This window comes from Rhamphochromis longiceps, linkage group LG16 (assembly GCF_057381845.1).
Source record: "Rhamphochromis longiceps isolate RC_006_pf linkage group LG16, R_longiceps_female_GT1.1, whole genome shotgun sequence".
NCBI classification, from domain to species: Eukaryota; Metazoa; Chordata; class Actinopteri; order Cichliformes; family Cichlidae; genus Rhamphochromis; species Rhamphochromis longiceps.
This window is the reverse complement of record NC_140572.1, coordinates 13,792,509-13,805,352: the sequence shown is the minus strand read 5'-3', so window position 1 is coordinate 13,805,352 and position 12,844 is coordinate 13,792,509. Positions and strand designations below refer to the sequence as shown.

General features: G+C 44.9%; 1 protein-coding gene across 2 annotated transcripts; it reads left to right on the top strand.

Moving 5' to 3' along the window:
• Window positions 1–622: 622 nt before the first annotated feature.
• Window positions 623–11,469, top strand: etv5a (ETS variant transcription factor 5a). Of its 2 annotated transcripts, none has more exons than XM_085384422.1 (13): window positions 623–762; window positions 2,306–2,446; window positions 2,621–2,714; window positions 2,801–2,848; window positions 3,156–3,206; window positions 4,727–4,850; window positions 4,943–5,245; window positions 5,351–5,661; window positions 8,093–8,155; window positions 8,502–8,570; window positions 8,786–8,955; window positions 9,042–9,143; window positions 9,492–11,469. In XM_085384422.1, the coding sequence occupies exons 2-13, from the start codon at window positions 2,399–2,401 to the stop codon at window positions 9,720–9,722; spliced, it is 1,614 nt and encodes a 537-aa protein (XP_085240548.1). In that variant the 5' UTR covers window positions 623–762; window positions 2,306–2,398; the 3' UTR covers window positions 9,723–11,469. The 2 variants fall into 2 exon arrangements, with proteins under 2 accessions (XP_085240548.1, XP_085240547.1); XM_085384421.1 differs by having other exon boundaries at window positions 9,042–9,149.
• The last annotated feature ends 1,375 nt before the right edge of the window (window positions 11,470–12,844 follow it).

Sequence of the window (12,844 nt, the reverse complement as noted above, 5' to 3'; positions counted from 1 at the left end):
AGATAATTCTGTAGGCTCACCAGACGCAAACTATACACACAGTGTCATGTGCACACAGCCATGGTGCAACAGTGTTGCAGCTTTTCATTTCATTTTTAAAATTTATTCGCTGCCATGAAACATTTTCTTATTCATTATCCATATTAATCCTCTGTCATTTGCGTCATTCTCCTGAAAAACTAATCTGTTACATTACTACGGTGTTAAATTTAACTTTAAATGCTCTGTGTCTCAAAAAGCACAGCTAATATCCAATTTGTTCTGACAGCATAATGATCTATCATTATATAGCACAGGAAAAGCTCACGCTGACGTCGCTCCGGCACCCTCTGTGTAGGTTTCGATTTTTTGTATATTTCCACTGCAGCTGGCCCTTTAACAAACACCTCTTGGCATTGATGGTTGAAAAAATGTGAATGAAATCCAGCCATTCATAAAAATAGGCCATCACTGCGCTGTGATTGGCCAAGCCGAGCTTCATGTATAAGTCATGGCTCCGGAGAAACCATTGGCTCTTTACTTAACGGACAGATTAATTCCACCAATCAGAGTGCGTCTCTTGCGTGCTGCTCGAGCCTAGGGGAGAATCGACCGGGCCATTAAAGAAAAAAAGCTCAGTCAAGTTTTGCGAGTCGAAGGGGACACATCAGTCTGTCTGTACGCAGGCGAATACAGGATTCTCGACACGCTGTTTCTTATTTCTGGATATTTTATCTTACTGTTTCGAAAAAGGGGACGTATATATATATATAGACAAACAAGGTAGGCTACAATTTTTATTTTGGCAAAAAAAAACTTGCTTTTGCGAATCCCTCGTATGGGTACATGTTTTTCTAATGCTCTTTTTAGACTACGAACGAGCGCAACGCCATCTTAACCATTTTATATCTACTTATATCCGAGTGAAATAGAGTCGCTGTGCGTGTTGTTTTAACCCAGCATGTGTTGGATTTGACCCCTGGTTTATCTGCGTGGATGTTAGCTTTGGCTTATCAGCACGCTCAGGCGACTGTTTGTGATTTTTATGAATGGACTGGCCGCTTTTTTTCCACACGGATCGAGTTTCACACCATTGAGAAAAACAAGGGAGGGCTTGGTGGGTGGGGGAAGGGCGGGTAGGAGGCGGCAGCAGGGGGGTGTCGGGTGAGCGTAGCCCCCCAGTCCCCGGTCAAGGCTGAAGTGCAAAAAGTTTTCCAAAATATGTTTTCTTCTTTTAGGGAAAGGTCTGGAATGCGCCGAATGAGAGTTTAAGTTTTTTTTCAGTTCTGCTAAAGCTGCTTAAATTTGTCTGGTTTTGGCATGTTTATGTCGCACATCGTATTTCACGTTTCTGAGCACCAGCCTTGTGCCAAAACCGACTGCGGTATGCCGCTGTACTTAACGATGGTAATAAACGCTGTATGTATTAATTTCGACACAGCGCGCTTACTATAAAGACAAAGAAATATTCAAGTATACTGTCTGAATAAAAATATTTGAAACGCCTGCTTCGTGCGTACAACTAAATTCTCACTTCGTCTAACAAATCAGTGTGAATGCGGAGGCAAAATGGAGAAAACAAATGCGCCAACTTAGCTTAAAGTTGAACAAAAGTCCCACGTGACATGCTGTACAGTGAGTTCTAATGTTAAAGGTACTATTTGTGCTGGGCGCCTGTAATTATTGCCCAGCAGCTATCCTTTTATTCGTCATCCATTAACGGGAGATAAGAGGAGTGAGTCATGTCTGTGTGCCGAGGGAGAACAGAGGGCAGCGCTCCTGCCCAGTGTTATTGTTTAAAGGGAACTAGTGTCACTAACGGGATGATACTGGACGCAGGGGAGCGAGGAGCTCTGCTTCTGCCAATTGGAACACCACCATTGTCACCCAACAATAGCTCCAAGCTTCTGTAAGACACTAATCAGCTCTGTGACTGGCCCATTTTCCTATCTCATTCAGGAAGCTTTGAGATTTAAAGCATGCCACAGACATCTCTCCAAGTCTTTTACTCAAGATCTCCAAGCTGATTATAGTGGAAAGTAGTGCCCACAGATGGTCAATGAGTGTGGCTTATATAACCATGTTACATGTGTTCTTTAATGATTGTGTTTACATTGGGCCTCTGTGGTTCAAAGAGCTGTTTTGTAGTTCAGATAAAGGGCACAAGAATATAGTGCAAGTACACGTATACATTCCTGTGAGATGAAGTCAGAGCTCAGAAATGACAACAAGGTGTACCAGATTGTAAAATTTGACCGTAACAGTCAGTGCTTCTGAGAACAGGGCTATCCGAGCAGGTTTGTGACACATGCTGTTTGTTTTCCAGTGACCCAGAAAGTCGCTCGACGCTGTCGCTTTAAAGCGAATACCTCCCCCTCCCCTTAATTTTGTGAGCCCCCACCTAATCGACGCAGATAACATGGACGGATTCTATGACCAGCAAGTCCCATTTATGGTCCCACCCAGTGTAAGTGGACACACACAGCCTCATCACACTTTCAAACATTATCTCGACATCATGATTGGACCCCACCCCCGCCACACGCACCTGCCCTGATAGTAGATCATCTGCATTGTCCATCGCCTATCTTCTGGTGCTGCGTGACATTTCGCATTTCTTTGTCTCTGTCCTCTCCAACAGCACAAATCCCATTTGGAGGAAGCAGCTCACAGCAGGCCTCTAAACGATAGGAAAAGGAAATTTATTGACACGGAACTCGCCCAGGACACGGAAGGTAACAGCATTGGTGTCGATCAGCATTTCGAGATAGAAGCTACTGTACTTTATGATTAATATCTTTTTTCTTTTTCTTTTTTTAAGAACTCTTCCAAGACCTCAGTCAGCTCCAGGAGATCTGGATCGCAGAAGGTTTGTTCTCCATTTGTTTTTGCTCAGAAACCCTCAATTCTTCTGGTAGAAGTTACATCAGTAGAGTCATGTGTTATGTGCCACTTTGTTTCCAAATAGTTAACAGGATGAAATTGGTAAAGTTATAACATCAAAGATTAACTGTTTCCGAGTTAACCTTCAGAGCAAAGTACGACTTGTGCAAACTGCTGACTCAGACCCTTTTTTCATGGGGCTTTTTTTTTCATGTTTTTTGGAGAGTAGGACACTTACTGTGTGATGTGTGTATTCTTCTAAAACATGCTACATTTTTCCTGTGCTTTTACAGCCCAGGTGCCTGATGACGAACAGTTTGTCCCAGATTTCCAGTCAGATAACTGTGAGTACCTGATATTTGTTGTTTATCTCTGAGTCCTACTGTTGTCGACAGTCTTGTATTCGTCCTGGCTCTAACTAGTGAGCCTGGGCAAACCTGTGCACAGAGTCCTGCAGCGGTGGCACTTCAGGCTTAAAAACCCAACTGAAACTGCAATGTTTGCGTCTTGAAGATCTGTCTTATTCCTCCTACTGTCTTTTTTTCTCCTCTTGCTGGTTCATGTCTCTGTCTTTTGTCAGAACGTCTTCACTAACATCGCTCTTTGTCTTCAAAAACACAGCTCTGGGAAAAAGCTGCTCTCTCCTCCCTCCCTCTCTCCCGCTCCTCCATTTTGAGTTTAATCAGCCGATTGGCATGGGGCATCACATGAGCCAAGCTCCTAATCTGATTTCACACTTTCCCGCACTCAGGCCCTGCTGCTGAAGTGGGCTAGATTCCAGTGGATAGAGCTGCCTGTTACAGTCCTGCTCTCCACAAATCATGTCTTTCAAACTGTCTTCATAGGTCATTTTAAAGCTGCAGAGGACTGAGGCAGTGTATATATGTCCAAGTGGAGTACCCCCTCCAGTTCTCCTATCTCTGAGTTTATGTTTTGGTCCAGCGTGTGGGAGGTGTAGACAGGGTGTGGTTAATGTCTCATTGTCAGGGCTACCTTTCTCAGTTTTGGCCTCTGTGGTCCACCAGCCTGCAGAGGTGGAGAAAATGGAGGTCGATGCATTGATGAGTTTTCATAGAAGGCTCCATCCAGTGTTGTAAGCGCTGTAAAATGCCGCTGTGACGTAGTCTTTGACCTTGTGCTGTCAGTATGCCGTGTGTGTGTGTGAGAGAGAGAGGGGGGCACTTGTTGTTGTTGCCAGGCTGCAGCTTGTTCTCTCGCACAAGTTCAGCGAAACCAGCCTTTCCAAAGTCGGCAGGACATCACACGGTGAGCCGCTCCTTCGCTTGCTCAAGTTTCAGAGTGCACTCGGGGGAGCTCACGTGCCCATTGTTATCTCCACACAGGTCCATCAGCACGCCGAGTGATTTATTTGGCTTGTGCTCCCCTGTGCCTGGGGATCTAGTTTCTGCCTGGCTATTATGTGGCGCCCCGGAAACGGCGGCCGATCGGCAGAAAGCTGCAGCTAGTGTCTAATGGTTACAGCACAGGAGAATGAAAATCATTCACAGCCATTACATTACAGCTCCACTGATTCATCAGTATGGGTATTGACAGCTGTAATGGGAATCAGACGAGAGGTTTGATAGCTTTTGTGTGTACAGCGCAGTTAGTATCATGCTACCTAGTGATGGTGGATAGATGGTTGTTTTCAGTCAAACGTCATTAGGGCAGATGATAAATAGCTGCTAAGTGGCTCTGTCAGTCGGGGGAATACAGACATTGTCCATGCATCCATTTATCCCTCACTTCCAAATCTGGTTAAGAGAACTGCTGCACTTATGCTTATGGCTTCAATTAGGTCATATCTGGAGTTTATCTAATGCACTCAGTCGTGTTCCTTGTCTCTGTGTCTCCTCCTGTCTAGTGATGTTTCATGGCCCGCCACCAGCCAAGATCAAACGAGAGCTGACTCCTTCCAAAGAGCTTTCTCCTTGTCACCAGGACAGGAGTCCCATGCCCTACGGAGAGAAGTGCCTTTATAGCTACAGGTATGTTGTGTCATTACGTTCCACATCCCTCTCTAAATGAAGGATTTCTAGCCAGTTTTATGTTGACCTCCGTCCCTTCTCTTGATCCCCAGTGCCTGCGACAGGAAGCCCACTCCCGGGTTCAAGCCACTAACTCCCCCCTCCACACCAGTCTCTCCTTGTGGCCCCACCAGCACAGCAGTAACCCACCCACTGAGTGAACAGACCCCCCCTCTGCACTCCCATGTAGCTAACCCAACCCCAGGCGCTCGTCCAGTGCACATCCAGCAGTCTATAACAGCGAGCACAGCCCCTCCCAACGCGCAGGGCCTTCCAGTCAACAACCACAGCCCACCCTTTGCCGTGCCCTGTGCCCCTGTCAGCCAGGATGCCAACAGCTTCACACCTGAGCACAGGTGAGCCTCCACAGATGAACTTTGCTGTTGCATTCTGTGATTTTGATTTATTTATTTTTTGCTTTACTTATTACATCGTCTCTCTACTTCTTCTTCCGTGTGTAGATTCCAGAGGCAGATGTCAGAACCATGTTTACTTTTCCCCCCATCTGAGAGTCAAGGGCGCCCCCAGTTCTTGCCTCAGCCCCCCAGCAGCAGCTCCAACAGCCTGCCACGCGATGGCCGGCCGCCATACCACAGGCAGATGTCAGAGCCATTGGTGGCTGTGCCTCCCCAGGGTTTCAAGCAGGAGCTCGTTGACCCACGATACACAGAGCAGGGTGTCCCCGCCATGGGACCCCCGGGCCCTCCACGTCAGGCAGCTTTCCACCCCATGGCTATCAAACAGGAGCCTAGAGACTTCTGCTTCGATTCCGGTGAGTCAAAGGGCAGCACTTATAAAATATGTGAAGCGCTCATCACCTTTCCTTGTCGAGTTCTCTGGGTACCTTTCTCTGCGCATCATTTGCAAGCTGTGTGAAAGCAGTTGTTCAGGACTGCAAGTAGGGCCAACTGAGAGCGAGGAATGTGCCTGGCCATGTTTGTTCTGGGCATCAGCACATGCTTGTTAGTTTTAGTATGCAGCAGAGGTCTGGACACGGCTGCTCATTTTAAACACACAATTATCCTCAAAGCCAGAGTCGTGCCAGTAAAAGTGGCTCTTCTAGCTCAACATTAGCTTCCAAGGGAGGGAGAGAAATAAGTGGGTCACTCAGCCAGGTGCAGAGAACCTTGTCTTCACTGAGCCTACCTGGAAAGGATCTGGGCCAGTGCCCAAAACGGACAGCAAAGTTGGCTCTAAGGGCTTTGAAATTGTCAGCTTGAGGCCAAATGATGCTGCTCCTCTTTAAAAAAGTATCGCTATGAGTGAGGGCACAGAGGCTGCTTGCTCACATGGTTTAATTCAAACAAACCAGAGCGACCCCACGCCCACACAGCCAGCTGTTATCCCTGCTCTGTTGCATTAACATCCCTGTTTCCTGAAATTCGGCAACTCTTTATTTATTTTTTTTATCTTTACCCCGTCACTCACTTTGTATTCCTTTTCTGTGTGCGGGCACATCACTGGCTGGCTGGACTGTGATGTAATGACAAATCCTCTTAGGTTCTTATAGCCTTTAAATACCTACGTCACAGTCCCCTCATATCTCTAGATGGAGGGGACATGTTCATGTTGGGCATATCTACATATAATTTATTCTCTTCTGAGCGTTTGCAAACCATAGAAAGACTCCAGTCTTTTCGAGAGAGGAGACCAACTCTTTCAATTGCCTTCAACATGCTTTAGAGTCGCTTCTATGTCAAGGATAGATTTTCCTCAGATGAGCTGTGTTCCTCCACTAAACAACATACATAAATATGTAAGTGAATATAGTGTCAGATAGTATTTTGCTGGCTTTTGAGCTAAGCTAGCTAGCTGGTACATTGGTATTGAGCAGTTTGTCTCCTTTGGCACATAATGTTTATCCAGGAGAAAGCTAGTTTTATGTATTGAAGCTCATCAGGCCAAACAAGAATTTGATCACATGAATGTCGAGGGAAAGCAGTGGTCAGAAAGGCAAAAGGACATTCAGTGCATGGAGTTATTTTGTTTTTGGGATCAAAATTGAGCTTAGTGCTATTTTCTTCTGAGAAATGTTAGCCAACTCTGGCTTGCCTGTTTGCAAGTAGAAATTAGTGGCTTTCTACAATGGGATAAGTAACTTTTAATATGCCACATTTGGGACTCTCACACAGCAAACTACTGTCTTGAGTGGATAAATTCCGTTAATTAATCCAAACTCTTGAAGTCATCTGGAACCTTAGCTGGTCATGTCCAGATTATTATCAGCCAACTGATAATAATGGTACTAGCCATTGCATAAATCCCAAGATTTATGCAACTAGCTGGCTATAGTCACATTGCTTGTTAACTCATTCACTGCCATTGACGTCTATAGCCGTCAATTGCAGTGAATGAGTCAATGGGTTTAACTCATTCACTGCCAATGGCTGGCAGTGAATGAGTTAATGTTATGAACAGGAAAATCGCATTTGAGTAGAAATGCTAGTTGACTACGACAGGTACAGGTATCTGGTAGGGGCTGGTTCGTGTCCAGGTCACTTATATTAATACTTGCATGTGCCCGAGTCTCACGGGTGGACGGTGTCATGCATCACTTTTGACTGATGCTAGCTTGCACACGTTGCAAGCACACCTTCAGTTTACTTAAAGATTATGTATGTTATTAATAACAGCAGCTGCAGAGCTCCTTTAAGAAACACTTGTTTAAGATTGATGTCTGGTTTTCTTATCAGCAGACAGGAGACAGAGCAATGGAGGTTGTGGTGTGGATGGTTAGTACACTCTGCAGAGATGCTGAAAACGGAAGGCAGGCTTTGACCCCTCAGGGGGAGGAACTGGCGTAACTTGATTGTCATTGAGATTTAATACAGCCACCATGGTGCTAATCCTATTTAAAGGCTTGGAGGACATGCAGGGGATGTTGAGTGCGGTGCAGTGTGCTCTGATCTGGGCTTTAGCCCACTCAAATGTGTAAGCAGACTATGCATTTTTCTGCACAGCTGTTGGACCTCTAGATGAACATAGGCCATGTGTGAAGTGGAGCGAAAATACAGTAATACATTAATTTAGCCTGGACAAAATTAATGTAACCACAACTCTGCTGAAGTACAGCATCAAAGCCGTGTGTCTTTGTGCACAGTGGCCTGAATATATCCATCAGTTGTTAGGTGGATTTTGATGTTTGATGTGAGAACGAGGGTGCTTCTGGTCTAAATTTAGTCTTGTATTTTCTTTGTCTACAGAAGTGCCTAACTGTCAGTCATCGTTCGGGAGAGCTGGAAGCTTCTACCAAAATAACCATGACAGTAAGTTCAGCTTCTTCTCTGCTTTTGAATCGTTTCACATGTGAAGTTTCTCCTGTGACCCTCACCCTCACGACTTACTGAGCCACTGAAAGCGCAGCATGAGGTGGAAAGAGCGGTCAGCAGCATTCATGGGGAAGTGAATCTATCAGTCAATCCAGATGCACATGCACAGTACATTTCTAATATCACCAAGGCCTTAGTGCGCTACATCCATACAAGCAGCTCAGTTCTGTTGCTTTGCATTAAGCTTGGATGTCTGGACTGACCATGGTCACTGGCCTTCATATCAGATCAAAAATATACTCACTCTCATCTGCTGGATTTCTTCTTTTCTCTTCTGTTCCAGGCTTCTCCTTTGACAGAGATGCTCAGCTGTACTTTGATGATACATGCGTGGTTCCTGAAAGATTAGAAGGTAAGGAGAAAAACAAAAGCAGTATTATACGCCCTTAAAGCAGTGGGAATTTTCTACACGCTGCCTAATAAACAAGCGCGCTTCACCATCTGGCAGGAATGTCTCACCACACTGTGGCTGTGCTGGAGAACATTACTGATTGAGCCTTTCTCTTTTTTTCCCTCCTGCTTGGTTCCCCTTCGGCCTCTTTCAATTCCATCCTCTCCTGCTCACAGGTAAAGTAAAACAGGAGCCTTCAGTCTATCGTGATGGGCCTCCTTATCAGCGCCGCGGCTCCCTGCAGCTCTGGCAGTTCCTGGTCACCTTACTGGACGACCCAGCCAACGGCCACTTCATAGCCTGGACTGGTCGTGGGATGGAATTCAAGCTCATTGAGCCCGAGGAGGTCAGTCCTCGCCTTTGTGCAGCATTACTAACATCCTTTGTGACGTTTGTAATCTACAGTCTTTATTTGTCTCTTGTCGTCTGTAGGTGGCTCGTCGCTGGGGCATCCAAAAGAACAGACCTGCCATGAACTACGACAAGCTGAGCCGCTCACTGCGTTATTACTATGAAAAGGGCATCATGCAGAAGGTAAAGGCACGTTCAGTTTTTTTTTTCTTCCCTCAGCAGCTGCGTGCTAAATGAGGCTAATATAGTGACGTTGATATTTAAATACAACCATGAGCCATCCTCTGATCTTAACCACTGGTAAATAGGCTCTCGTGTGTGTTTGTTTGATGTTGTCTGACTCAGTTTGAATTAGTGCATTAAAATGAACAGAAATCATTTATATTTTAATTTGAAAAACACAGAATAATGCTGAATTAGTTTTTTAAATCAGGTTACTCAGTAGCGCAGAGGTTTTGTACAAATAAAATGACACGTTTGTAGAGCTAAAGCTCTTTATTTGATCTCAGTGTGTTTTGTCTCGTTGCTCAGGTGGCTGGTGAGCGGTACGTGTACAAGTTTGTGTGTGACCCCGAGGCTCTGTTTTCCATGGCCTTCCCCGACAAACAGAGGCCCAGTCTTAAGGCTGACCCAGACAGCCTGCCGGGGCTCGACGATGACACCGTGCCCCTCACTCACTATGACGAAACTGCTCCCTACCTGCTGGACGGCGGGGAGCAGTGTGTGGCAGGCCTGCCCTTTCCAGATGGTTACGGCTACTAAATGAGCAGTGGGGGTTCCCCAACTCACAAACACACATGTACATGCAAACACTCCCAATAAGTCTGTCGGCGCCCAGTCTTTAGAATCCAGAGCTGGAGCTGCAGAGCTACTTGGATCAACATCCTGGCACTCTGCTCCTTCTTGGTTCCCTCTCCTGCTCGCTGGAAAATAGAACTCTGTTGGCTCCTCAGCTGAGAATGAAGGGAGAGGGCGGGAGGGGGCCTGCGAGGCTCCCCTACTTGCACCATCAGAGAACAAGAGAAGAGAGGGTTGTAAAACCAGTGATGGTGAACTGGACTAGGTTACTCAGCAAGATAGGCTGCTGTTGCTGTGGAGACCAAATGAATTGTGGCCACAGGCAGCCAACTTTAGGTGGACTGATAGATCTCCCACCCCTCCTTTTGTAAGAGATTGGAGAAAAAAAATTGTTACACTTTTGATTTTGTGACAATCTGCTCTTCTTAAAACAATCAGTATAAACATGACGAATCTAATGAGATATTCTAAACTTCTTAATAGTTGCCTTTATGGTCCCCAAGTTATTCATGTCACCACATTTGAACCATGAGATCCGTGAAAGGGCTTTAAATGCATTAAAACTGATTGACAAAACACACAGCATATGTTGAAAACATTTCTGTAGATAGGACAACCTTGTTTGTTTTTGTTTTTGTGCCAGCTGTTTTATGATTCTGTTAAGACTTCAGAGACCCAGAACTCTCAGGTCCTTTCTGAGGCGTTGCTGTATTTCAGGCTAGTCAGTTGGTTGGGCTGCTCTCTCGTGTAAATGTTCTTTAACTGTTCTGCCCGTGTAAGAGATTGTATCCGCTTCCCTTTAAAGACTGCACCCCACAGTAAGAGCCTACGGTCTATACAGTACACTCCTCATGTCCGTTCATCACTGCTGGGTCTGTATTGCTCAAACTTTAGCATAGAACTCCCATCTCCTTTTTTTCTGTTCTTTTTTTAAGCCTAAGAAGTTGTATGATAAATGGTCACATTGCTCATTGTTTTTTGTATTTCTGTCTGGGTGCTTAATGTTTCCTTGGCAGTGTACTAGTTCCTCTGATGCACCAGTATGGCAGGAGCATCAGGATGCTGCATGCAAAAAAAAAAAAAAAAAAAAGAAAGAAAAGAGGTGAAACTTGGACATTTGACACCTCTGCCAATCACAAGCTGTCAGCAGGAGACCTCTGTTTCTCTTTGCATGGTGTAATCTGTTCAAGACTGTGTCCACTAACATATTGCTTTACTGTCATTGGACAAAGAAGATATTTGTGATATTCTCTGCAGTTTTTTGTGTTTATCTGTTTCTGAATGGGGGCAAAGACAAACTTATATAAAGTATATATTTTTGCTATAAGGCTGCGTTTGTTTTGATTTTAATGTATAAGCTGTATAGTTTTGGCTCTAATAGAAATGTACCTTTTTTTTACAAAAACAAAACAAAAAAATCTTTTCTTGTGATGCAACTACTGCAGACTACAACTACTCTTTTTTTGTGTGTTGGGTTGGAGAAAGGCTGAGATATTATCTTGCCTGTAAAATGTATGCGTATAAAGGCCAGAGTACCAGCAAAGGCCAAAGTGAACACGTGTTCTATCACGTAATGCAACTCAGGCACAGGGTTTGTCTGCACTTGTACAGGCTTCAGCTCCCCCCCCTCACGATGTGTTTCTTACACTGCTGGCTTTCTGATAATCTGTACTGGGTACAATAAACAGTCCTTAATGCTTCACTGCCTGCACTTGTGGTGTGTTTCTTCTTTTTTCCCTTCTCCTTCCATCCACCCACTCCTACTCCTACTTGCAATGAGCCAGTCAGCTGACTGGCTGTGGTGGTCTGGCAGTCACTGCTTGACCTGGCTGATGTGTGAGTCACATGCCTCTCCTGACTCTTTCTGCTGCATTTCTTGGTAAATGATTACTTGCTTAATCCAAATGTGCTTTGAGCAATGAAAAAAGGAGACAAAGATATACATGCATTTTTTTTTTCAATGCTATATTTCAGGTTAAGGCTTTTGAACATTTTTGGTAATCTGTTAGTCAATTTGTTAAATATTTAGTCCATTGAGACCTGTGTACAAAAAACATACAGTACAACTTGAGAATTCAGACAAGTCTGCATGAAGTTTATTTAATCTGCAGTTTAACCTGTGTCCGCATCGCTAGTTTAAACAATTGTCCTGTTTGTGCTAATAAAAATGTATAGGTTCTCATTCGGCACTTAAGTTGAGAATCACCAGTTAACCTAACATCCATGACTCGGGACTGTGGGAGGGAATCAATTGGCTGATTAACATTAACATTGGCTGATTGATTCAACCTAGGACCTGGGGTCCTAGACGGCTGTAGGTCAGGAGGAAGAGCAGGCCATTGATTAATTGTAAGGTTGGATGTTCAGTCGCTGACTGCTCCAGTCTGCATGACAAATATCCTTGGGAAAGATACTAACCCCAAGTTGTTCCATCAGAATCTGGATGTCTGTGAATGTTAGGCAGAGAGCACTTATGAATAGAAAAAAGTGCTTGTGTGAACGGGTAAATGAAGCATGTTGCACTTTGAGTGTTCATTTGGAAACGCACTACAGTATATAAGAATTACTATTAATTTACCGTCTTACTGTGAGCGTAACAGTGTTACACATTTTTTCAAAGTTACAAATACACTGTCTCTAGATTGGCAGTGTGGGATGGTAGTTTCCATCTTTAAGAAGGGGGTTTGGAGGGTGTGCTCCAGCTACAGGGGATCACACTCTTCAGCGTCCCTGAGAAGGTCTATGGCTCATAATTTTTATAGACAGACTTTCTAGGCATAGCCCGGTAGCAGAAATTTTCCACTTTGGTGGCCTCAGATTTCCATCTCTGCTTTTTCCAGATGATGTGGTTCTATAGGGTTCATCAGGTGGTGGCATCCAAATCACACTGGAGTCATTCACAGCGGCGAGGAATGAGAATCAGCACCTCCAAATCTGAGTGTCCACAGCCAGAAAAGCCAGAAAAAGGTGGCAGGTCCACTCTGGGTCAGGGATGAGATCTGGCCCCAAGTGAAGGAGTTTATGCACTTCAGGGTGTTGTTCACAAGTGAGGGGAGAAGGGATTGAGAGATTGACAGACTACAGAT

What these genes read in the sequence shown, in the direction of transcription:
- etv5a (XM_085384421.1), top strand. Translation starts at nt 2,399, where the DNA reads ATGGACGGATTCTATGACCAGCAAGTCCCATTTATGGTCCCACCCAGT. An exon ending in ACTCGCCCAGGACACGGAAG is followed by an intron (nt 2,715 to 2,800) that starts GTAACAGCATTG and finishes TCTTTTTTTAAG; the next exon opens with AACTCTTCCAAGACCTCAGT. An exon ending in GGTTCCTGAAAGATTAGAAG is followed by an intron (nt 8,571 to 8,785) that starts GTAAGGAGAAAA and finishes TCCTGCTCACAG; the next exon opens with GTAAAGTAAAACAGGAGCCT.